This window comes from Oncorhynchus tshawytscha, unplaced genomic scaffold (genome assembly GCF_018296145.1).
Source record: "Oncorhynchus tshawytscha isolate Ot180627B unplaced genomic scaffold, Otsh_v2.0 Un_scaffold_1528_pilon_pilon, whole genome shotgun sequence".
In the NCBI taxonomy this organism is placed as follows: Eukaryota; Metazoa; Chordata; class Actinopteri; order Salmoniformes; family Salmonidae; genus Oncorhynchus; species Oncorhynchus tshawytscha.
In genome coordinates, this window is record NW_024609832.1 from 1351240 (window position 1) to 1377813 (window position 26574).

At 42.9% G+C, this 26574-nt stretch overlaps 1 protein-coding gene across 1 annotated transcript; it reads left to right on the top strand.

The window, feature by feature from the left end:
- The first annotated feature begins 14865 nt into the window (after positions 1-14865).
- Positions 14866-20273, top strand: LOC112229305 (iroquois-class homeodomain protein irx-4-like). Its single transcript, XM_042319508.1, has 6 exons — positions 14866-15629; positions 15852-16100; positions 16375-16484; positions 16813-16975; positions 18681-18849; positions 18992-20273. The coding sequence occupies exons 1-6, from the start codon at positions 15573-15575 to the stop codon at positions 19654-19656; spliced, it is 1413 nt and encodes a 470-aa protein (XP_042175442.1). The 5' UTR covers positions 14866-15572; the 3' UTR covers positions 19657-20273.
- The last annotated feature ends 6301 nt before the right edge of the window (positions 20274-26574 follow it).

The window sequence follows — 26574 nt, forward strand, 5'->3', positions numbered from 1 at the left end:
CACTGTTGTACTGCGGTGTGATTCACCTGTTTGTGACCCGCCTGTTGGCTTTCACAATTCTTACCCTTCTCCTTCGACCTCTCATCAACCAGCTGTTCTCGCCCACAGGACTGCCGCTGACTGGATGTGTTTTGTTTGATGCACCATTCTCTGTAAACCCTAGACTCTGTCCTGCTTGAAAAGCCCGAGGATGACGGACGTTTCTGAGATACTGGAACCGGCGCTCTTGGCACTGACGATCACACCATGCTCAAAGTCGCGTAGGTCACTCGTTTTGCTCGATCGAACAATACAGTAACTGAATGCCTTGATGCCTGTCTGCCTGCTTTATACAGCAAGCCATGGCCACTTAACTCACTGTCTGTAGGACCGAACCATTTTCGTGAACGGGGTGGTGTACCTAATAAACTGGCCTCTGTCTGTTGGTGTCAAGAATTTTGTATAATCATTTAAAATGAAATACTGGACGTGTTTAATTAAGCGTGTTTTGTGTATCAGTTCATACACCATGTGCCATGGAATCGGTACATCAAAAATCTATTCCGTGGTTAAAGTGTTAATGGCAGTATGATGGTCTGTATTGTTCCCTGAGGACATAGGGTTGAGGAGGTGAATAATGTATAGCGCAGAGGAGGAGAGAGAGGGGAGGAGAGGGAGAGGAGGAGAGGGAGAGGAGGACAGGGTGATGAAGCAGAAGTGATTCAGAGGAATACAGCGAGTCTCCCAGGGATCGGAAAGCATATCCACTTTAAAAAGCTCTCTCTGAACCTCTCAATTTATCTACCTATCTCTCTCTCTCTCTCTCTCTCTGTTTCTAACCCTCTAAAATGTATCTACCTATCTCTCTCTCTCTCTCTGTTTCTAAACCTCTCTATTTATCTACATGTCAATCTCTGTTTCTAAACCTCTCTATGTATCTACCTATCTCTCTCTGTTTCTAAACCTCTCTATGTATCTACCTATCTCTCTCTGTTTCTAAACCTCTCTATGTATCTACCTATCTCTCTCTCTCTGTTTCCAAACCTCTCTATTTATCTACCTATCTCTCTCTGTTTCTAAACCTCTCTATTTATCTACCTATCTCTCTCTGTTTCTAAACCTCTCTATTTATCTACCTATCTCTCTCTGTTTCTAAACCTCTCTATTTATCTACCTATCTCTCTCTCTCTGTTTCTAAACCTCTCTATTTATCTACCTATCTCTCTCTGTTTCTAAACCTCTCTATTTATCTACCTATCTCTCTCTGTTTCTAAACCTCTCTATTTATCTACCTATCTCTCTCTGTTTCTAAACCTCTCTATTTATCTACCTATCTCTCTCTGTTTCTAAACCTCTCTATTTATCTACCTATCTCTCTCTGTTTCTAAACCTCTCTATTTATCTACATGTCAATCTCTGTTTCTAAACCTCTCTATGTATCTACCTATCTCTCTCTGTTTCTAAACCTCTCTATTTATCTACCTATCTCTCTCTGTTTCTAAACCTCTCTATTTATCTACCTATCTCTCTCTGTTTCTAAACCTCTCTATGTATCTACCTATCTCTCTCTGTTTCTAAACCTCTCTATGTATCTACCTATCTCTCTCTCTCTGTTTCCAAACCTCCCTATCTCTCTCTCTCTCTGTTTCCAAACCTCCCTATCTCTCTCTCTCTCTCTCTCTCTGTTTCTAAAACTCTCTATTTATCTACCTATCTCTCTCTGTTTCTAAACCTCTCTATTTATCTACCTATCTCTCTCTGTTTCTAAACCTCTCTATTTATCTACCTATGTCTCTCTCTGTTTCTAAACCTCTCTATTTATCTACCTATCTCTCTCTCTGTTTCTAAACCTCTCTATTTATCGACCTATCTCTCTCTGTTTCTAAACCTCTCTATTTATCTACCTATCTCTCTGTTTCTAAACCTCTCTATTTATCGACCTATGCCTCTGTTTCTAAACCTCTCTATTTATCTACCTATCTCTCTCTCTTTTTCCAAACCTCTCTATTTCTCTCTCTCTCTCTCTGTTTCTAAACCTCTCTATTTCTCTCTCTCTCTCTCTCTATTTCTAAACCTCTCTATTTTCTCTATCTCTCTCTGTTTCTAAACCTCCTCTCTATCTCTCTCTCTTTTCTCTCTCTGTTTCTAAACCTCTCTATTTTTATCTACCTCTCTCTCTCTCTGTTTCTAAACCTCTCTTTCTCTCTCTCTCTCTGTTTCTCTCTCTTTTCTCTCTCTCTCTCTGTTTCTAAACCTCTCTCTGTTTTCTCTCTCTCTCTCTGTTTCTAAACCTCTCTATTTATCTCTCTCTCTCTCTCTCTGTTTCTAAACCTCTCTACCTCTCTCTCTCTCTGTTTCTAAACCTCTCTATTTCTCTCTCTCTCTCTCTCTCTGTTTCTAAACCTCTCTGTTTTCTCTCTCTCTCTCTCTCTCTCTGTTTCTAAACCTCTCTATTTATCTACCTATCTCTCTCTCTGTTTCGAAACCTCTCTATTTATCGACCTATGCCTCTGTTTCTAAACCTCTCTATTTATCTACCTATCTCTCTCTCTGTTTCCAAACCTCTCTATTTATCTACCTATCTCTCTCTGTTTCTAAACCTCTCTATGTATCTACCTATCTCTCTCTCTGTTTCTAAATCTCTCTATTTATCTACCTATCTCTCTCTCTGTTTCCAAACCTCTCTATTTATCTACCTATCTCTCTCTGTTTCTAAACCTCTCTATTTATCTACCTATCTCTCTCTCTGTTTCTAAACCTCTCTATTTATCTACCTATCTCTCTCTCTGTTTCTAAACCTCTCTATTTATCTCTATCTCTCTCTCTGTTTCTAAACCTCTCTATTTATCTCTCTCTCTCTCTCTGTTTCTAAACCTCTCTGTTTCTAAACCTCTCTCTTGTTTCTAAACCTCTGTTTCTATCTACCTCTCTCTCTCTCTGTTTCTAAAACCTCTCTATTTCTCTTTTCTCTCTCTATTTATCTCTCTCTCTCTGTTTCTAAACCTCTCTATTTATCTACCTATCTCTCTCTCTGTTTCTAAACCTCTCTATTTATCGACCTATCTCTCTCTGTTTCTAAACCTCTCTATTTATCTACCTATCTCTCTCTGTTTCTAAACCTCTCTATTTATCTACCTATCTCTCTCTGTTTCTAAACCTCTCTATTTATCTACCTATCTCTCTCTCTGTTTCTAAACCTCTCTATTTATCTACCTACCTTTCTCTCTCTCTCTGTTTCTAAACCTCTCTATTTATTTATCTACCTACCTCTCTCTCTGTTTCTAAACCTCTCTATTTATCTACCTCTCTCTGTTTCTCAACCTCTCTATTTATCTACCTATCTCTCTGTTTCTAAACCTCTCTATTTATCTACCTATCTCTCTCTGTTTCTAAACCTCTCTATTTATCTTATCTACTCTATCTCTCTCTCTCTCTGTTTCTAAACCTCTCTATTTATCTACCTATCTCTCTGTTTCTAAACCTCTATTTATCTACCTATCTCTCTCTCTGTTTCTAAACCTCTCTATTTATCTACCTATCTCTCTCTGTTTCTAAACCTCTCTATTTATCTACCTCTCTGTTTCTAAACCTCTCTATTTATCTACCTATCTCTCTCTGTTTCTAAACCTCTCTATTTATCTACCTATCTAAACCTCTCTATTTATCTACCTATCTCTCTCTCTGTTTCTAAACCTCTCTATTTCTAAACCTCTCTATTTCTCTCTCTCTCTCTATTTCTAAACCTCTCTATTTATCTACCTATCTCTCTCTCTTTTTCTAAACCTCTCTATTTCTCTCTCTCTCTCTCTCTCTCTCTCTCTATTTCTAAACCTCTCTATTTATCTACCTATCTCTCTCTCTTTTTCTAAACCTCTCTCTCTCTCTCTCTCTGTGTTTCTAAACCTCTCTGTTAATCTACATTGCTATATACAGTTGAAGTCAGAAGTTTACATCTTCACAAGGTCCTTTAGTGTTTTTCTGGGATTGATTTGCACTTTTTGCACCAAAGTACGTTCATCTCTAGGAGACAGAACACGTCTCCTTCCTGAGCGGTATGACGGCTGTGTGGCCCCATGGTGTTTATACTTGCGTACTATTGTTTGTACAGATGAACGTGGTACCTTTACCTCTATTACCTCTCTCTCTCTCCCTATATACCTCTATTAATCTACCTCTCTCTCCCTCTATACCTCTATTAATCTACCTCTCACTCACTCCCTCTATATCTCTATTAATCTACCTCTCTCTCTCTCCGTCTATACCTCTATTAATCTACCTCTCTCTCTCCCTCTATACCTCTATTAATCTACCTCTCTCTCCCTCTATATCTCTATTAATCTACCTCTCTCTCCGTCTATACCTCTATTAATCTACCTCTCTCTCAAGCTATACCTCTATTTATCTACCTCTCTGTATACCTCTCTATTTATCTACCTCTCTGTATATCTCTATTTATCTACCTCTGTATACCTCTATTTATCTACCTCTCTGTATACCTCTGTTTATCTACCTCTCTGTATACCTCTCTATTTATACCTCTCTCTCTCCCTTTTTCTATCTATCTACCTCTCCATCTACCTTTTTCTCCATCTTACTAATTCTCATTGTATCTCTGTCTCTCTACATTGTATCTCTTTTAAAAATGATCCTCCCATCTCTCGCTTTCTCATGTTTTGTCACATTCAGTCTCCTACTCCTTCTGTTTCACTCACCCTCCTGCTTTCCGTCTCTATTTTTCCTCTCTTCACATCTCTCTTGTACTTTTTCTGTCGTCATCTCTCTCTCTCTCTACACTTTTCATTGGATGGAATCTGATATAAGGCCTCTTTCACCAATCTTTTTATCGACCCTCTCTCTCTGTCACACACACACACTTTTACTGCCTTGTTGACCACTGAGAGAGACCACTCAACACAGTCCCTTCTGACCCAGTCCAGCCAAATTACAAGACCAGAAGACGGAGGGAAGAGGAGAGAGAGATGGGAGAGAAGGGAGAGGAAATGGGGAGGGGGTAGAGGGTAGAGGGTAAAGGAGAGAGAGGGAGGCGGGAGGGAAGCAAATGCAAATAAAAGAGGGGAGGAAATAGAGAGCAGAAAAGAGTGGAAGAAGGTTGAACAGGGCAGTGGGTGAAGGGGAGAGCGATAGGAAGAAGGGAGCAAAGAGGAGAAAGTAGAGGAGGGAGGTATTGGGGAGAGACAGAAGATTGAGGAAGAGAAGAGAGAGGGACAGGAGAGAGATAAAAGGACACTGGTTTCCCCAACATCAATCCCACTGCACCTAAAGTGATGATGTTCCAACAGAGCCCCATCATTATTCTAGAAGCCCTATGTCCCGGGGGAGAACCCTTCTGTGTTTCAGTGCTTGATTGACATTCCATTTGTCCCATGAAAGGTGACTGTCTACCCCTCATTTGGGTATAACACTACAAATAGAAATATATCTATATTTGTATATTATTCTGCTCTGGCTTTACATGCTATTCACAAAAACATACATCACTTCGAGAGGATGACAATGTGTTTTACATCTGACAACGAACAAGATGTTATTTCTTCCTGTGAGACTCAGTTTCAAGAAGACAGTTTTTTCTAATGAAATTAACAAAACCAAATGATGTTATTCCAAATAAAACAATACAGAAGACACATTTATTTCATATCTGTGTTTACATATATTATGTTTACATATCTTGCATTACTCATCTCATATGTATAGAGTGGGGCAAAAAAAGTATTTATTCAGCCACCAATTGTGCAAGTTCTCCCACTTAAAAAGATGAGAGAGGCCTGTAATTTTCATCATAGGTACACTTCAACTATGACAGACAAAATGAGAAAACAAATCCAGAAAATCACATTGTAGGATTTTTTATGAATTTATTGTAACGGCGTTCGTCTGTTGAAGGAGAGTCGGACCAAAACCTACTAAAACCCCCAATACCACAACACAACACAAAATAACCCCATGTCACACCCTGGCCTGACCAAATAATTATATAAACACAAAATACTAAGACCAGGGCGTGACAGAACCCCCCCCAAGGTGCGGACTCCCGGCCGCACACTAAAACCCATAGGGGAGGGTCCGGGTGGGCGTCTGTCCACGGTGGCGGCTCCGGCTCGGGACGTGGACCCCACTCCAACCAAGTCTTAGTCCCCCTGTAACGCGTCCTTTGATTGGCGACCCTCGCCGCCGACCTAGGCCTAATAACCCTCACCAAGGACCCCACTGGATTGAGGGGCAGCTCGGGACTGAGGTAGAAGCTCGGGACTGAGGGGAAGCTCGGGACTGAGGGGAAGCTCGGGACTGAGGGGAAGCTCGGGACTGAGGGGAAGCTCAGCATAGAGGGGAAGCCCAGTACTGAGAGGAAGCCCAGTACTGAGAGGAAGCCCAGTACTGAGAGGAAGCCCAGTACTGAGAGGAAACTCAGGCAGGTAGTAGGCTCTGGCAGATCCTGGCTGACTGGCGGATCTGGAAGATCATGGCTGACTGGCAGATCTGGAAGATCATGGCTGACTGGCAGATCTGGAAGATCATGGCTGACTGGCAGATCTGGAAGATCATGGCTGACTGGCAGATCTGGAAGATCATGGCTGACTGGCAGATCTGGAAGAGTCTGGCTGACCGGCAGATCTGGAAGAGTCTGGCTGACCGGCAGATCTGAAAGAGTCTGGCTGACCGGCAGATCTGTAAGAGTCTGGCTGACCGGCAGATCTGGAAGAGTCTGGCTGACTGGCGGATCTAGCTGCTCTGGCTGCTCCATGCAGACTGGCAGCTCTGGCTGCTCCATGCAGACTGGCAGTTCTTGCTGCTCCATGCAGACTGGCAGCTCTGGCTGCTCCATGCAGACTGGCAGCTCTGGCTGCTCCATGCAGACTGGCAGCTCTGGCTGCTCCATGCAGACTGGCAGCTCTGGCTGCTCCATGCAGACTGGCAGCTCTGGCTGCACCATGCAGACTGGCAGCTCCATGCAGACTGACAGGCTCCAGCAGCTCAGGCTGCGCTGAACAGGCAGGAGACTCCGGCAGCGCTGGAGAGAAGGAAGGCTCTGGCTGCGCTAAACAGGCGGGAGACTCCGACAGCGCAGGAGAGGAGGAAAACGCTGGCTGCGCTGAACAGGCGGGAGGCTCCGACAGCGCTAGAGGGAAGGAAGGCTCTGGCTCGCTGAACAGGCGGGAGGCTCCGGCAGCGCTGTAGAGGAGGAAGGCTCTGGCTGCGCTGAACAGGCGGGGCGCACTGAAGGCCTGGTGCGTGGTGCTGGCACTGGGTAGAGGACATGCACAGGAAGCCTGGTGCGGGGAGCTGCCACCAGAGGACTGGTGTGTGGAGGTGGCACTGGATGGACCGGACCGTGAAGGTGTACTGGAGAGCCTGAGAGCAGGACTGGCACAGGACGTGCAAGGCTAGGTAGGTACACAGGAGGCCTAGTGCGTGAGGCTGGCACACTCTTCACCAGCTGACTAACACGCACCTCAGGACGAGTATGGAGCGCTGACCCAGGTGCCATCAAATCCCTGACACGCTCCGTCGGACGAATATCATATCTAAAGCACCAAACTAGCAACTCCCTCATAACTCTCTCCTCCACTTTCCCCATTAACTCCTTCACAGTCTCTGCTTCACTCACCTCCAACACCGGCTCTGGTCTCCTCCTTGGCTCCTCACGATAAACAGGGAGAGTTGGCTCAGGTCTGACTCCTGACTCTGCCACCCTCTCCCTGAGCCCCCCCCCCAAGAAATGTTTGGGGCTGACTTTCGGGTTTCCTTGCCAACCGTGTTCCCTCGTATCGTCGGCTCCTCTCTCCGGCTGCCTCTGCTCTCCTAAGTGCCTCCACCTGTTCCCATGGAAGGCGATCTCTTCCAGCCAGTATCTCCTCCCAAGTGTAACAACCTTTGCCATCCAAAACGTCTTCCCATGTCCATTCCTCCTTTCGCTGATTCTGCTGTCTCTGTAACGGCGTTCGTCTGTTGAAGGAGAGTCGGACCAAAATGCAGCGCGGTGGTTACTCATGTTCTTTAATGAAAAAATAGCGATACATGAAAAAACTAAATAAATACAAAAACAACAAACGAAACGTGAAAACCTAATTACAGCCTATCTGGTGAACACTACACAGAGACAGGAACAATCACCCACAAACACACAGTGAAACCCCGGCTACCTAAATATGGTTCCCAATCAGAGACAACGAGAATCACCTGACTCTGATTGAGAACCTCAGGCAGCCATAGACTATGCTAGACACCCCTACTCAGCCACAATCCTAATACCTACTAAAACCCCCTATACCACAACACAACACAAAATAACCCCATGTCACACCCTGGCCTGACCAAATAATTATATAAACACAAAATACTAAGACCAGGGCGTGACATTTATTTGCAAATTATGGTGGAAAATAAATATTTGGTCACCTACAAACAAGCAAGATAATGTTGAGACTGGTGTTTTGCGGGTACTATTTAATGAAGCTGCCAGTTGAGGACTTGTGAGGCGTCTGTTTCTCAAACTAGACACTCTAATGTACTTGTCCTCTTGCTCAGATGTGCACCGGGGCCACCCACTCCTCTTTTTATTTTAGTAGAAACAGTTTGCGCTGTTCTGTGAAGGGAGTCGTACACAGCGTTGTACGAGATCTTTAGTTTCTTGACAAATTATCGCATGGAATAGCCTTCATTTCTCAGAACAAGAATAGACTGACGAGTTTCAGAAGAAAGTTCTTTGTTTCTGGCCATTTTGAGCCTGTAATCGAACCCACAGATGCTGAGGCTCCAGATACTCAACTCGTCTAAAAGCCAGTTTTATTGCTTCTTTAATCAGAACAACAGTGTTCAGCTGTGCTAACATAATTGCAAAAGGGTTTTCTAATGGTCAATTAGCCTTTTAAAATGATAAACTTGGATTAGCTAACACAATGTGCCATTGGAACACAGGAGGGATGGTTGCTGATATTGGGCCTCTGTACTGCTATGTAGATATTCCATTAAAAATCAGCCGTTTCCAGCTACAATAGTAATTTACGACATTAACAATGTCCACACTGTAGTTCTGATCAATTTGATGTTATTTTAATGGACAAAAAATATGATTCGCGTGCAAAAACAAGGACATTTCTAAGTGACCCCAAACTTTTGAATGGTAGTGTAGATGGTATACATGTACATTACTACTACAGATACCTGAGAATATCTGTTAGACTGTGATTACTGTAATTCATTCATAATCTACTCAACAGGAAACACTTCCCCTTTTCTCCTCTCTGCATACTGAACTATAATACAGTGGGAAGGGTGTGGAGTTCATGTGAGAGAGGGAAAGGCATCACAGCAGGTCCCCCCCCCCCACACACACACACACACACACAGACACACACACACGCACGCATGCACACACACACACACACACACACAGTCACACACACACACACAGACACACACACACACAGACACACATACACACACACACACACAGACACACACACATACACTCACACACACAAACACACACGGTAATGTGAGAGAAGAAAGCATTATGGTAGATAAATGCAGAAAGGGGGAAAACTCTAATCACAACTTCCTTCAATCACTATACGGTACGGAAGGCACATTTGAATATTTCCTACCTGAAAGTACGAATACTATACAATTTTAATCATTCTTTAACATGTAGATGATTTTTTCGTCTCTCAGGTTTTTTTGTTTTTTTTTCATAAAAGAATGGGAGAAGAGGTATAACTGGTAATGTCTTTGGCAGAGGGGAGAGAAACATGGTTTAAATGTCTCTGATGAAGAATCACTTATAGAACAATGAGAGATGGCTGGAGATTGCTGAGAGAGAGAGAGAGAGAGAGAGAGAGAGAGAGAGAGAGAGAGAGAGGAGAGAGAGAGAGAGAGAGAGAGAGAGAGAGAGAGAGAGAGAGAGAGAGAGGAGAGAGAGAGAGAGAGAGAGAGAGAGAGAGAGAGAGAGAGAGAGAGAGAGAGAGAGAGAGAGAAGTACTTTATGAAGGTAGAACGATGGAGGAAAGTATAGTTCACCTCTAAGCATTTGATCTGCTCTCAGCGTCTTCTTATATGATGGAACAAAATGATACAATACAGTAGTACTGCAATACAGTAGAATACAATACAACACAGTACAGTACAATACAATGGAACAGAACAAAATATCAAATAGATTAGAACAGAAAAATATATAATATAATTGAATATTGGTTATGTATTTTGTCCATATCTACTAAATGGATTATCAAATTCCTCTACTTCATTTCTACTTCTTACCTCATTTCATTCTGAAGGGGGCAGGCCTGGTGAGAGAGGAGGGGAGAGGAGGAAGGGAGAGGAGGAAGGGGAGAGGAGGAGGGGAGAGGAGGAAGGGAGAGGAGGAAGGGAGAGGAGGAAGGGAGAGGAGGAAGGGAGAGGAGGAAGGGAAAGGAGGAAGAAAAATAAATAGCTCATCTTTTATTCTCTTTCTCTGTCTTTTATTCACTGTCTTTTATTCACTGTCTTTTATTCTCTCTGTCTCTGTCTTTTATTCTCTCTGTCTCTGTCTTTTATTCTCTTTCTCTGTCTTTTATTCACTCTGTCTTTTATTCTCTCTGTCTTTTATTCACTCTGTCTTTTATTCTCTCTGTCTGTCTTTTATTCTCTCTGTCTTTTATTCTCTCTGTCTTTTATTCACTGTCTTTTATTCACTGTCTTTTATTCTCTCTGTCTCTGTCTTTTATTCTCTCTGTCTCTGTCTTTTATTCTCTCTGTCTTTTATTCACTCTGTCTTTTATTCACTCTGTCTTTTATTCACTCTGTCTTTTATTCTCTCTGTCTCTGTCTTTTATTCTCTCTGTCTCTGTCTTTTATTCTCTCTGTCTTTTATTCACTCTGTCTTTTATTCTCTCTGTCTGTCTTTTATTCTCTCTGTCTTTTATTCTCTCTGTCTTTTATTCACTGTCTTTTATTCTCTCTGTCTTTTATTCTCTCTGTCTTTTATTCTCTCTGTCTTTTATTCTCTCTGTCTTTTATTCTCTGTCTTTTATTCTCTCTGTCTTTTATTCTCTCTGTCTTTTATTCTCTGTCTTTTTTTCTGTCTTTTATTCTCTCTGTCTTTTATTCTCTCTGTCTTTTATTCACTGTCTTTTATTCTCTCTGTCTTTTATTCTCTCTGTCTTTTATTCTCTCTGTCTTTTATTCTCTCTGTCTTGTCTTTTATTATTCTCTCTGTCTCTGTCTTTTATTCTCTTGTCTCTGTCTTTTATTCTTTTATTTCTCTGTCTGTCTTTTTTATTCACTCTGTCTTTATTCTCTCTGTCTCTGTCTTTTATTCTCTTCTTTTATTCTCTCTGTCTTTTATTCACTCTTTATTTTATTCACTCTGTCTTTTATTTTCTCTCTCTCTGTCTTTTATTCTCTCTTCTCTGTCTTTTATTCTCTTTCTCTGTCTTTTATTCACTCTGTCTTTTATTCTCTGTCTTTTATTCTCTCTGTCTGTCTCTGTCTTTTATTCTCTCTGTCTCTGTCTTTTATTCTCTTTCTTTTATTCTGTCTTTTATTCTCTCTGTCTTTTATTCTGTCTTTTATTCACTCTGTCTTTTATCTCTGTCTTTTATTCTCTCTGTCTCTGTCTTTTTTTCTCTGTCTTTTATTCTCTCTGTCTTTTATTCTCTCTGTCTCTGTCTTTTATTCTCTCTGTCTTTTATTCTCTGTCTTTTATTCTCTCTGTCTCTGTCTTTTATTCACTCTGTCTTTTATTCACTCTGTCTTTTATTCTCTCTGTCTGTCTTTTATTCTCTCTGTCTCTGTCTTTTATTCTCTTTCTCTGTCTTTTATTCACTCTGTCTTTTATTCTCTCTGTCTCTGTCTTTTATTCTCTTTCTCTGTCTTTTATTCTCTTTCTCTGTCTTTTATTCACTCTGTCTTTTATTCTCTCTGTCTCTGTCTTTTATTCTCTTTCTCTGTCTTTTATTCACTCTGTCTTTTATTCTCTCTGTCTCTGTCTTTTATTCTCTCTGTCTCTGTCTTTTATTCTCTTTCTCTGTCTTTTATTCACTCTGTCTTTTATTCACTCTGTCTCTGTCTTTTATTCTCTTTCTCTGTCTTTTATTCACTCTGTCTTTTATTCACTCTGTCTTTTATTCTCTCTGTCTCTGTCTTTTATTCTCTTTCTCTGTCTTTTATTCTCTTTCTCTGTCTTTTATTCACTCTGTCTTTTATTCTCTCTGTCTCTGTCTTTTATTCTCTCTGTCTCTGTCTTTTATTCTCTTTCTCTGTCTTTTATTCACTCTGTCTTTTATTCACTCTGTCTCTGTCTTTTATTCTCTTTCTCTGTCTTTTATTCACTCTGTCTTTTATTCACTCTGTCTTTTATTCTCTCTGTCTCTGTCTTTTATTCTCTTTCTCTGTCTTTTATTCACTCTGTCTTTTATTCTCTCTGTCTTTTATTCACTCTGTCTTTTATTCTCTCTGTCTCTGTCTTTTATTCTCTCTGTCTCTGTCTTTTATTCTCTTTCTCTGTCTTTTATTCACTCTGTCTTTTATTCACTCTGTCTTTTATTCTCTCTGTCTTTTATTCTGTATTTTATTCTCTCTGTCTCTGTCTTTTATTCTCTCTGTCTCTCTGTCTTTTATTCTCTCTGTCTCTGTCTTTTATTCTCTGTCTCTCTGTCTCTCTCTCTCTGAAGATGATAATACCAAACCTATACTGTTGTAGACTTGAATTAGCCTAACCCACAATCTAACATACTGCATCACACACTGTAATGTCTTAAAGTGCACACTTCCAACCTATACTTCTATACTACGCTTCCATGCTATAATTCCACATTAGCCAGGCTATCAGGAGGTGTTCTCATTCTCCTAATAAGGGCCCTAAAGAAGGGCCCTAAAGAAGGGCCCTAAAGAAGGGAAGGAGTCAGTGAACTAAGCGTACGGTATAAATCCATTGACCTTTCTCATCAATGATGCAGAATAAGTGAACAGAAACATGCTTCCCCTTTTAGCTGCTATGGGAGAGAGGGAGAGAATGAGAGAGAGGGAGAGAATGAGAGAGAGAGGAATGAGAGATGAGAGAGAGGGAGAGAATGAGAGAGAGGGAGAGAATGAGAGAGAGGGAGAGAATGAGAGAGAGGGATGAGAGATGAGAGAGAGGGAGAGAATGAGAGAGAGGGAGAGAATGAGAGAGAGGGATGAGAGATGAGAGAGAGGGAGAGAATGAGAGAGGGAGAGAATGAGAGAGGGATGAGAGATGAGAGAGAGGGAGAGAATGAGAGAGAGGGAGAGAATGAGAGAGAGGGATGAGAGATGAGAGAGAGGGAGAGAATGAGAGAGAGGGATGAGAGGTGAGAGAGGGGGAGAGAATGAGGGGAGAGCGGGAGAGAGAAGAGAGATGGGAGAGAGCAGGAGAGAGATGAGAGAGGGAGGAGAGAGGGAGAGAGAGATGAGAGATGGGGAGAGAATGAGGGGGAGCGGGAGAGAGAAGAGAGATGAGAGATGGGAGAGAGCAGGAGAGAGATGAGAGAGATGAGACAGGGAGGAGAGAGGGAGAGAAAGATGAGAGAGGGGGAGAGGGAGAGAGAGAGAGAGATGGGGAGAGAGCAGGAGAGAGATGAGAGAGAGATGAGAGAGGGGGAGAGGGAGAGAGAGAGAGAGATGAGAGATGGGGAGACAGCAGGAGAGAGATGAGAGAGGGGGAGAGAGGGAGAGAGAGATGAGGGAGGAAGAGAGATGAGAGATGGGGAGAGAGCAGGAAAGAGATGAGAGAGGCAGTGAGAGATGAGAGGGGGAGAGAGAGATGAGCGAGGGGGAGAGAGGGAGAGAGATAAGGGAGAGAGGGAGAGAGATGAGGGAGAGAGAGAGATGAGAGAGCAAGAGAGGGGGGAGAGAGATGAGGTACACATCATCATTAATGCTGTGGATTAGTGATGACAGATACAGTTACAGTATTGTTATATCAGTAATATCTCAAGTCAAGTGTTTTATCAAGGATGAAGTGTTTGGATAGTCTCTGGGGAGAGATGCCATTGATAAGAATTACTCTGATTGTAGGCCTACACACACACACACACACACACACACACACACACACACACACACACACACACACACACACTGCATAATCAATCTAAAGCACAATATGAATAAGCATTTCCCCTTCCAGGGCAACTTTGAATTTATCCGCATCACAACCACTGAGTTGGAAATTATGCCCTCTAAAGATAACAGAAGTGCTTATTGTTTGATTAATTCGTTCAGACCTGGCTATTATAATCTCATCTCCACTGTAACAGCTTGATCAGGAGTCAGGAGGTAATTTCATTGAGGTGACATGTTATCTAAACTACAGGAATAAAAAGCTATTATGCTAATTTCATCTCATAGTCATCAATCATCCGCGATAGAGCTGTCACGTCATTCCGTGTTCCCCCTCTGATGCGGTGTGTGTGTGTGTGTTTCGGAGGGAGGGAGGGAGGGGGAGGGAGGGAGGGAGGGAGGGAGGGAGGGGGGGGCGAATTGAACACATCCTCATTATATTTACCGGGACCCCGGGGCGGTGTGTGCGCTCGTGTGTAAACGGGAGGGAATCTTTGAGTGAGCAGGTCTGTCGTTCACAGACACCGTCTATAACGGTAAGTACAGTAGTCCTAGTATATGAGGTATATAGATATGTTTATTTCCTGTCTTGTAGGCCTATTTCAATTAAATCAGACTTTTCTAAGTTTATTCTGCAAGATTATTTGGATGAATGTAGGCCTACCTTCGGCTTTGTTCTGTTCCCTCATTGAGGAAGAACAACTCCGTGCACAAGGATTTCTGCCATTGTATTTTTGGGGCATAGGCCTATTTTGTTTCATTTAAAACATTTGTATTTCTCCATGAAAGGGGATAAATCGAAGGTTCTAAACTGAATATAAGTTCCTGAAGGAGAGGACCCGTAGGGTGCCTGCGGGAGTCCATGTGACGTCAGAGAGACAGGCGCGTTAAAAGCAGAGAGCGCATCAGGAGTGGCATGGTTGGTTTGTGGATGATAGATCACAACATCACTACCGCTTTGGACTGCAAATGATGCGTTTCACCGCGTCAGATTGACTGGACAGTAAACATATTCATTAATTCAGCGAGTCACCAACTGTCAACCGACTTGGACACCTAAGCCATCCCCAAAAAAACATCCCAAGGGCATTACTGGGAATTGGGGAGAACGGACATTTCCCTAGCTGATGTTTCCCAAATACATCGAAAGAAGAGCTGAAGAAGAGCTGAAGAGGAGCTGAAGAAGAGCTGAAGAAGAGCTGAAGAGGAGCTGAAGAGGAGCTGAAGAGGAGCTGAAGAGGAGCTGAAGCAGACTGTTCATTACAAACCAATATTGGGTGCGGGCACTTTACCCGGGGTGAAAAGCAGTGCGTTTCGGTGTTGGTTTGATTAGGTAAAAGTTACCTTTATTCACAGATCTAAGACAAGCATAACCTCTCCAGATCCCACAATCGGAGGGGAATTGCAAAAGCGACCTTAGATCAACGTCTAGGAGCTACTTAATCCTGATGCACGGATGAGTGACAGTTGGACGTCGTGCTCGATCCTTTGAAGTTTGCCGACATTCACTGATGTTTGATATCATGGCTTACCCGCAGTTAGGATATCCCTACTCACCCACACACCCGGTAAGGCGTCTCTCACTAGAACAAACATCACAGTGTGGTGAAGGAAAACATTGTTTGTTTCTGTTACTATACTGTCTTCGGTTTTGCACATAAATCCTGTAGCCCAACTTTTTGTTTGCTTGACAAAATAACGAATTTATAGATAGCCTTTTTCGTTTTGTGCTCATGCATTGCATATTGGTTATATTCTTCCTGAAGAATCTATTCTTGTATTCGCGCAAGTTCCTCATGAGCACGAGCTCTCTAGCCAACTGCCTCGAGCCTGGCGGAAGGTCTCTCCTGGACTCCGGTGTGATGCCCCCCTCTCCCCAGCCTCTCCGGTGTCCAGTGTACGAGGGCAGGCTGCTCGGCTCCCCGGGCCAGGAGATACCAACCCCGGCTATAGGTCTGGGTGTGTATGGAGCTGGCTATGGAAAGAGCCAGGGGTACTATGGCACCTGCGGAGGCGACGCAACAGCTTTATATGCCAGGGTATGTACTTATCTATAATGAATTTCGTTTATATATATATATATATTTCTTCTTGTTTCACTTAATTCATCATGTCAGCGAAAATTAAAAGCACAGACATTTGCCCAATTCGTACGTACTGGACTGTCCCATATCGGGCTGCCATATCTGTGGTGGGCACGTAGCCTAAAAAAAAACTATGTTTGACAGTCAGGTTTTGAAAGGTTTTCTTAAGTTTTCTCAATCACAATGAAATAATAATGAATAATTAAATATTTTGATTTCATATTTGCAGGGAACATTGGAGTCCAAAGATGGAGCGGCTGCGCATGTGGGGGCCTCTCAAACCCCTGCTTACTATCCGTACGATTACGCATTTGGACAGTATCCATATGACCGATATGGGTATGTCTACTAAACATGCTATCTGTTTCTAAATAACTTGTAATTCTGTTGGAAAACATTTCAACTGTATCTAACCGTGAGAAATGGTGATAACGCATGCGTAATTGTGGCATAAAATAGTTCCATTTACGAACGCATATCTCCTGCACAATGTAATAAGTCAAACCCCTTAGAGTTCCAAGTACAAGGAGGAAAAAGTCAAACATTTGAAAACTCCAGCACATCTTAGATCCAATAAACATAGGATTGAAAATAAAATATTTGGAAGAGTTTCTCTTTCAAATAAACTCCTATTCTGACACCCCTCCCCTCTCCTCCCTTCTCCCAGGTATGGGTCATCAGTGGACAGTGCAGCTGCCCGGAGGAAGAACGCTACCAGGGAGACCACCAGCACTCTGAAGGCCTGGTTGCAGGAACATCAGAAGAACCCGTACCCCACCAAGGGAGAAAAGATCATGCTGGCCATCATCACCAAGATGACACTCACACAGGTAACAACTGGCTCAGTTTGGAGACTGAATATGTTAGTTGGAGCTCTACTGAACTTATTGTTGTGTTCCAGTACATGTCTGATCGAAGAGCACTATGTACTGGTTAATCACAGTGCTCCTCACTTTTTGAGGAGCACTACACTGTAAAGGGGTTGCAGTGACATTGACAGTAACTTACAAGCAGCTCAGTGGCAAGTAAAATTATATATTTCATATTATAAACAGGGTGGTTTGAGCCCTGAATGCTGATTGGCTAAAAGCCGTGGTATATCAGACCGTATCCACGGGTATGACAAAAATAATCTGGTGTTGCCATTTTCAAAGCAGCAGTACCGACAGGGCCAGTAACTTCTCAGCACATTTTTGAATTCCAGTTCAACATTTACCTGCTCTGTCGCCGCCTAACATTGAAGACTACACTCAGAAAAGTCATGCTATTTGTATTTGTGCAATATAATTGACCGTACAATCAAGCACCACTACGCTCGCGCAAGTCACAACTTCTCGAGCACTGCAGACATTGATAGCTAAAATCGAACAGCACGTACGAGTTGTCCTCAAGTAAAAAGAAGCGCCCATCAATCTACTTGCTGAGCTTATTTATTTTAGTGAAAGTAATTTACAAAAGTAAACCTTCAATAGTGAACACACTAGCATTATGCTGGCTACTACTGATAGTCTGCAAAGAGTAAGCTACAAAATACCCTTTAGCATTCCTCTTTCCTGGCCTACTATAGCCAGTTAGATATCTCTTTTGGAACGCAATTGTCTTAAAGGGACCGCATCCTATTTTGAGATGTAAAAACATATTCTCAAAATAACATACTTTAGAAACAAAAATGAATGCAATTATTACAACGTAATGACTTACATTGCTAAATTATATCAAACAGCTTTTAATACGTATCATACTAATCAAATATAGGCCATTAATAGCTGCATATAGAGAGAAAGCATGCAAACCTAGGCCCTGTGTGACCCCAATGCATTTAAAATTACACCATGTCCGGGCCAGTAGAGATTCTGTTTGGGCCAGTAGATTTTGAGCCAAGTTAACATTGGACCCTGTCATAGCCTACGAATAGGACCCAGAGTTATACCTGACCAGGTCATGATATCAGTACAAACTCCAGGCCCAGCAAAGACATGTATGAATTTTGCCTCATCACTTTTGAACCTGTGTTGCAGCCTCTGGGTGCAACAAATATAGTCTCTTACAAGGCACACCTCAAAATATGTTAATGAGCCAGAAACAACAATGCCATGCACCCGCTAGTGGTCCAAACATTTTGGGAGCTCCAAAGACATGGTACGCTACTGTATTCTGTGGGATGGAATTACAGTACCATTTGAAATACAGTAAGTATTTCCCCACCCACAACATTCTCCCACAATGCACCATCATTTACAATATGCTAGAGTATTTTACTCCTGATAATACCCCAAATTACCCTATAAATTACAGTTTTCTGTTACAGTGTCAGCACTGGATACTCACAGGTAAAGATTACATCCCACAGAAATGTCTTCTGCTTTATCCTAAAGACAATTAGAAACACAGGTTGGAGAGGTTGGAGCAGAGGGCAGCCATACTGCAGTGCCCCTGAAGCAGTTTTAGGGGTTAAGTGCCTTGCTCAACGCCACAAAGGCCAGATGGGGAATTGATCAAATATGCAACACTATCTTAATGTGTTTGTTCATTCAGGTGTCCACGTGGTTTGCCAATGCACGGCGGAGGCTGAAGAAGGAGAACAAAGTCACATGGTCACCACGAGCCAATAAGAGCTCTGACGAGAGGGGCTGTGATGATGACAGCGACAGTGCAGAGGGATCACAAGAGGAAGAGCCAATCAAAAGCGAGATAGATGTTGATGGTGAGTGCATGCGTACCATAGATTTATATCATTAACTAGAAGAAGCAATTAAAATGGCGCCTATTAATTTAGATGGAAGTTGCTTTCTATCAGGCTGTCAAGTTTATGATTGTTAAAACATCTATGTATTTTTTGGTTGTAGATTCTGTAACAGCGAGGTGTGTGGACCTACAACAGAGTGATCTGGAGGACTTTGATCTGCTTGAGTCGGATGGTTCTGACTGTGACCCTAAACACCAGTTTCACACCAAGGACACCCCAGTACACACACCACCGGACCACCACCACCACCCCAAAGACCCTTCTACCAGCCCACTCAGACATACCCCAGACACATCCCGACACGGGAACAAGCGGTTGCCACTGTCAGCAGACTGTCCTAAACACACACCAGAGCACAACCGAACAACCAACTCATTCTACACTCAACAGGACCTGCAAAGTACAGAGAGCAGCAAACCTAAAATCTGGTCCATCGCACAAACTGCTGCTATCCAACCTGAATTCCCTGCATGCATGCACACAGCCACCCCCAGCGAGTCTCTCTCCCCAGGTGGGTATCCAACTGAAGTACCCCATCTGAAGGTGGGGGCGGCTGGGCAGCAGGACTCGCCGGTGACTACCCTCAGAGATTGGGTGGACGGGGTCTTCCACGACCCACTGTTCAGACAGAGTTCCTTTAACCCTGTGTTGTCCAAGCCAGCCATGGACAGGGCATGGATTGGGTTAAATAGACAGGTGATGGAAGGCAGAACTCTGGGACAACGTTCTGTTGAACATGTTACCTCGTCTTTGCAGAATGTATAGACTTCTTTACAGAGACTTACAGAGACTTACAGAGACTGCTGTAGAAAGGTATATGAACTCCCTGTGATGGCACATGCTTCCATGCCTTTTTTTGTTTTAGAAAAGTGTCAATACATCCATGTAGGCTACATCAGTGTCAGTAAATAAGTTCTGCATACACTTCAAATTCTTACTACTTTCAGTTTAAAACACAGATGTAAATAAGTGGAAAAGAGGGATTCAATCCCTTTGGACAGAGAAAAGCAATGTAGTAGCCTACTCATTCTTCAGGTAAAATGAACCCCTCAACAGATTAGAAAGTGCTGGAAGGTTTGATCACAAAAACACTGAAAATATGTAGTTTTATGATGTTGGAGTATCACATTAGTCGTTTATTGGAACTTTGTCATTCCTACAGCACCGTGGGAATACCTTAGGGTGAGTAGCCTACTGGCCTACACCGTTTACAGACCTTTTATAATAACCAGATGCATGAGAGCACCATTTTTTTCTCTTAAACGAAATAAAGCATCATATATGTTTTGCTTATGATCACATCTGATATGACTATTTCACACGTGTATACATGTTCTTGCACTAAAGTCCGATTGCAGTTGTTGAGTCACTGAAATAAACAATCGTTTTTTGCAGAATGATGTTCTCTCTTTATGCGTCTGTTTGCTCGTGGCGTTCGCTCTCCATGGTGCTGAAACTGTGTCGCTAAATCATGAAAATATATCATAGCCCACAAATGAAATATAAATAGGTTTATTTTACATTTTTTATTGAACTTAAAATTTCCTCCAAGACGGAATATTTTGCACATATAGTTAGTTCCTCAATGAATGCACATTGGAGATCGAGATATACTGTAGTAGGCTATTTTTCCCTCAGTTTGTGTGTGTGTGTGTATGTTTGTAAAAGAGGGCAAGCTGGGCATCCTTGAGCCGTGACTAATTCCAACACACAGAGGACAGGGCTGCTAAATTGTTAAATCGATGCCACTTCCACCGCGGGCCCAGATATAGCAGCAATCAGTGATGCGTCTCTTTTCATTAGCCGGCTTTTGACTGCATCAACCTGGGACCATGAGCTGCGCATCCACCGCTCTCTAAACGGGTCACTCCATTATAGAATATACTCCATTAGCGAGGAGTTGAGCTGCCTAACACACTTCTTAATCTAATAGCTTTATCTCCACTGACTTCATGCAATATCTCTTCTGATTTGCCAGCTGACGGGTTAGGAGTAGCCTAGGTCTGACATTGTAAGACGATCCATGACATGATGCCGTTCAACCCGAGGGTTGAGGGAGACTTTTCCAAATATTAAGGCTAGAATAATAAGTGGCATGAGAGGGATCGAATGGATGGATACTATTGATACAAATTAGGTACAATTCGATCTGGTAAACATCTTTAAAAAAAAATATATATATATATTCAGTAAAGGCCTACATCATGGACTTATTTTGGTCTTTGAATCACCACACCCATCATATCACTATGTCTTTATAAGATGCTTAATGTCGTTGCATCAAAGACAATTTAGTAAATATATAACATTATAGGCCTACTGGAATAGTTCTCACCCTCTCTTCAACTCAAATCCTACAATATCCCAAAAAGCTTCAGTTGTCAAGAACAATAAATTATTCAACATAACTTCACGAATTTGAGGCTTTATAAAATGTTCCATAAACACTTTCTAAATAAGAGTTAAAGAACAATTAAGCGGTAGGGTCCAGGATGAATAAACTACTTTTCCCTCTCTTCTTTCCTCCTCAGTATTCGGGTTTAGGAAAGATGATAAAGTATTAAACAGAACAGAGCCGAGATCTTCCGAGGCCTTGTATGGAATTAACCATTTCAGTCTAAATAATTCAAGACGAATTCAACCGAGAATTCCATTCTTTTTCTGCTTCATAAATAAATTAGATTTAAGATGATAAATAATGACATCTGGCTTTTCCTGTAAAGTTTACTTTCTTTCTTCAGCGCAATGACTGTAGACATAGTATATCGAACAATCCTGTAGTCTTATTTACATAGAGCTAGCTAAGGATTATAAAGCGGTACAATGAACAATCTCTGAAATAATGCTTGACACACACAAAAAAATTATGTGTCTAAATAGTACCAGATTGAGGTTATTTGGCTTGTAACCATAGCATAAACCCTTTTAATGTAATTTAAAACCCTTTTTTGGAGGTTCAATAAAGAACCATGCTCATAAGGTTCTACCTGGAACCTATATGGTGCTATAAAGAACCCCAAGATTCTATAAAAAATAACCATTCAAAAATGATCTAAATAGCAGCAAAAAAGGGTTCCACTATGGTTACAACCCTTTATGTGGATGTACAGAACCTTTTTTATGGTTCTTTATATAACCTTTATGGAGAATGGTTCTATAAAGAACCCTTCTCAATCTGAAAGGTTCTTTCACAAGACACGTCACTGGCCACAGTCATATATAATATGTAATGGCATACAGTGCTTTCAGAAAGTATTCACTTAACCCACGTTTTGTTGTGTTACAGCCTGAATTCAAAATGGATTCAATATTTGTTTTCTCGCCCATATAAACACAATACCCCATAATGACAAAGTGAAAACATTTTTGGGGAGATTTTTGCAAATGTATAAAAAATGAAATGCAGAAACATCGTATTTACGTAAGTACTCACACCCTTGAGTCAAAACTTTGTAGAAGCACCTTTGGCAGCGATTACAGCTGTGAGTCTTTCTCCGTAAGTCTCTAAGAGCTTTGCACACCTGGATTGTACAATATTTGCACATTTGCACATTATTCTTTTCAATTCTTCAAGCTCTATCAAGTTGGTTGTTAAGCATTGCTAGACAGCCATTTTCTAGTCTTGCCATAGATTTTCAAGCTGATTTGATTCAAAACTGTAACTAGGCCACTCAGAAACATTTAATGTCATCTTGGTAAGCAACTCCATTGTATATTTGGCCTTGTGTTTAAGGTTATTGTCCTGCTGAAAGGTGAATTTGTCTCCCAGTGACTGTTGGAAAGCAGACTGAACCAAGTTTTCCTCTAGGATTTTGCCTGTGCTTAGCTCTATTCCGTTTCTTTTTATCCTAAAAAAAACTCCCTAGTCCTTGCCGATGACAAGCATACCCATAACATGATGCAGCACCACCATGCTTGAAAATATGAAGAGTGGTAGTCAGTAATGTGTTGTGTTGTGTTTGCCCCAAACATAACGCTTTGTATTCAGGACATATTATGTACAGGCTTCCTTTTTATCACTCTGTCATTTAGGTTAGTTATGTGGCAGAACTACAATGTTGTTGATCCATCCTCAGTTTTCTCCTGTCGCAGCCATTAAACTCTAACTGTTTTATAGTCACCATTGGCTTCATGGTGAAATCCCTGAGTTGTTTCCTTCCTCTCCGGCAAGCTGAGTGTGGAAGAACGCCTGTAGCTTTGTAGTGACTGTGTGCATTGATCTAAAGTTGCAATTAATAAATTCACCATGCTCAAGGCAATTTTCAATGTCTGTTTTTTTTTACCCATCTATGAATAGGTGCCCTTCTTTGCGAGGCTTTGGAAAATGTCCCTAGTATTTGTGAGTGAATCTGAGTTTGAAATTCACTGTTCGACTGAGGGACCTTAAAGCGAATTGTATTCTTTCATTTTTTATTAATATCAAACCATTTTAGAAAAACTTAATTCCACTTTAGACATTATGGGGTATTGTGTCTGGGCCAGTGACACAACATCTGAAATGAATCCATTTGAAATGCAGGCTGTAACACAACAAGGTGTGGAAAAGGTAAAGGGGCGTGACTACTTTCTGAAGGTGCTGATAACACAACAAGGTGTGGAAAAGGTAAAGGGGCGTGACTACTTTCTGAAGGTGCTGTAACACAACAAGGTGTGGAAAAGGTAAAGGGGCGTGACTACTTTCTGAAGGTGCTGATAACACAACAAGGTGTGGAAAAGGTAAAGGGGCGTGACTACTTTCTGAAGGTGCTGATAACACAACAAGGTGTGGAAAAGGTAAAGGGGCGTGACTACTTTCTGATGGTGCTGATAACACAACAAGGTGTGGAAAAGGTAAAGGGGCGTGACTACTTTCTGAAGGTGCTGATAACACAACAAGGTGTGGAAAAGGTAAAGGGGCGTGACTACTTTCTGAAGGTGCTGTAACACAACACATTGGATATACTCACTCATGGTGGTACAAAAAGAGCTATGAGAAAACCACGCTACAAAATATTCTAATGAGCTGCCTACCCTTTATTAAAAGTTTCACTAAAAGAGCAAAGAACCCTTTTGTGATCTGTAAATAACCATTGAAAAGCTCAAAAGGGTTATTTGAGTCATTATGGTTCCACATAGAACCATCACCCTTCCTAAAGAAGCTTTGAGTAACCCTCATTTTTTAGTGTATAGGCTACCATTCCACTTTATTCAATCGCAATTTGTGAGATGATAAACTCCCAAACCTGAATGAGAACTCTACCCCAAACCAAGACGCTCAATAATAGGCCTATATCAAAAGGTTCAAAACGAACCACCCCCAAAGTTCAGTGTGCTTATATCATCCATGCCGTTTAGCTCTGAGGTGAGAGGAGATATGAGGGAAAAGATATGAAGAGATGTGAGGGGAGAGGGAGAGTAGGCTTAACGGGACTGGAGTACCTGTTTACACCCTCAGCTGCTGCGGTGACATGGGGCCTCAAGTGCTGGAGAGCACTAGCCTGTCTTGCAGAGCACTGTACTGATGAGTGGCAACTTGTAGGTTTTCTCACTGTGGGTTAAGTTCAATACTGCATGTGTTCCATGTCTCTGTCTGTCCAGTGGAGATGTGTATCTGTTCTCCATCCTCTCTTTGTCCTTTCTCCCTCTTTACCGTCCTCTGACTTTCCTTCCATACCATTCTCTTACCTCTACTGCTAAATTCTTCCCCACTCTCTCCTCCTTGGTCACCTCTCTCCTTCCTCTCTGTCATCTCCTCCTCTCTGTCCTCTCCTCCTCTCTTCTCACCCTCTCTCTTCCACTGCCTCCTACTCTCCCTCTCTCTCAACTTAAACCAGAGAAGCAGTCTAGACACACAAACAATATATCCCACCCTGCCTCGTCTCTCTCACTTCTCCCACACAACACCAAGCTCTATGGGCCAGATAATGCATTAAGCCATAGTGTGTTTAATGCCCCAGTCTGGTAGAGTAGCAGAGACAGGTTGGACCTGATGTTAGCTTGTCTGTTTCACACCACTAAGAAAACAGCCCCACCACAGCACACCCTGTGGGGACGCATCATGCAAACATTTACAGTCAAGCATCTGTCAAATGCCCGACCGGTGAATTTCTTTCTTGCAACATAAAGTCTTCCATTACATTCAGATTTTTGATAGTGGTGGAACCATAGAAATGACTAGAACAGGCAAAGCCCCTCCGACCACAGCAATTTGACAGTTACATATGGGTGGAACTATCCACAACATTAATTTATATATTGTGCATTCTAATAGAAGTCTCCCATAATAAGGTGGAAGCCCTGTTTTTCAGACTTTCTAACTCTGAAGAAGGTCTGTGTAAGGGTGTTTCTGCAGACTCCAGAGGAGGAGGAAGTTCATTTCTCTAGGCTCTAAGAACATTATATTGACTTATCCTAAACACTGTCTACACCTTCAGTCTAACACCTAGCCCACTCAACACCCTCCATCACACACACACACTTGCACCTACGGACACACTTGCACCTACGGACACACGCACCTATGGACACACGCACCTACGGACACACTTGCACACAAACACTTATATAAATACACGCACAAACGCACCCCCCCCCCACCCCTCTCTCTCTCTCCCTCTCTCCAAGACACACTCCCCCCACCCCTCTCTCTCTCCCTCTCTCCAAGACACACTCCCCCCCCACCCCCTCTCTCTCTCTCCCTCTCTCCAAAACACACTCCCCCACCCCTCTCTCTCTCTCCTCTCTCCAAGACACACTCCCCCCACCCCCCTCTCTCTCTCCCTCTCTCCAAGACACACTCCCCCCCCCCTCTCTCTCTCCCTCTCTCCAAGACACACTCCCCCCACCCTTCTCTCTCTCTCCCTCTCTCCAAGACACACTCCCCCCACCCCTCTCTCTCTCTCCCTCTCTCCAAGACACACTCCCCCACCCCTCTCTCTCCTCCCTCTCTCCAAGACACACTCCCCCCACCCCTCTCTCTCTCTCTCCAAGACACACTCCCCCCACCCCTCTCTCTCTCTCCCTCTCTTCAAGACACACTCCCCCCACCCCTCTCTCTCTCTCCCTCTCTCCAAGACACACTCCCCCCACCCCTCTCTCTCTCTCCCTCTCTCCAAGACACACTCCCCCCACCCCTCTCTCTCTCTCCCTCTCTCCAAGACACACTCCCCCCCCCCCCCTCTCTCTCTCCCTCTCTCCAAGACACACTCCCCCCACCCCTCTCTCTCTCTCCCTCTCTCCAAGACACACTCCCCCCACCCCTCTCTCTCTCTCCCTCTCTCCAAGACACACTCCCCCCACCCCTCTCTCTCTCCCTCTCTCCAAGACACACTCCCCCCACCCCTCTCTCTCTCTCCCTCTCTCCAAGACACACTCCCCCCACCCCCTCTCTCTCTCCCTCTCTCCAAGACACAATCCCCCCACCCCTCTCTCTCTCTCCCTCTCTCCAAGACACACACCACGGCCACACCATTCTCTCCTGTGTCCTGTCACACACACTCAGGTCTTTTGAGGCTATCAGAGTGCTGAGAGCTAACTCTCTCCCTAGACTGTCACGTCACCCCCCTTGGCGGAGGTGTCTGCTTCCCCCAGCTACCCTCTCTGTTCCTGGCACTAGAACATGTCATATCGTCTCAATGGTAAAGGTCAAGACGTCTGTACTCTGTTACTTCAGCTGAGTAGGAGGAAGCCCCTCCAACACACTGA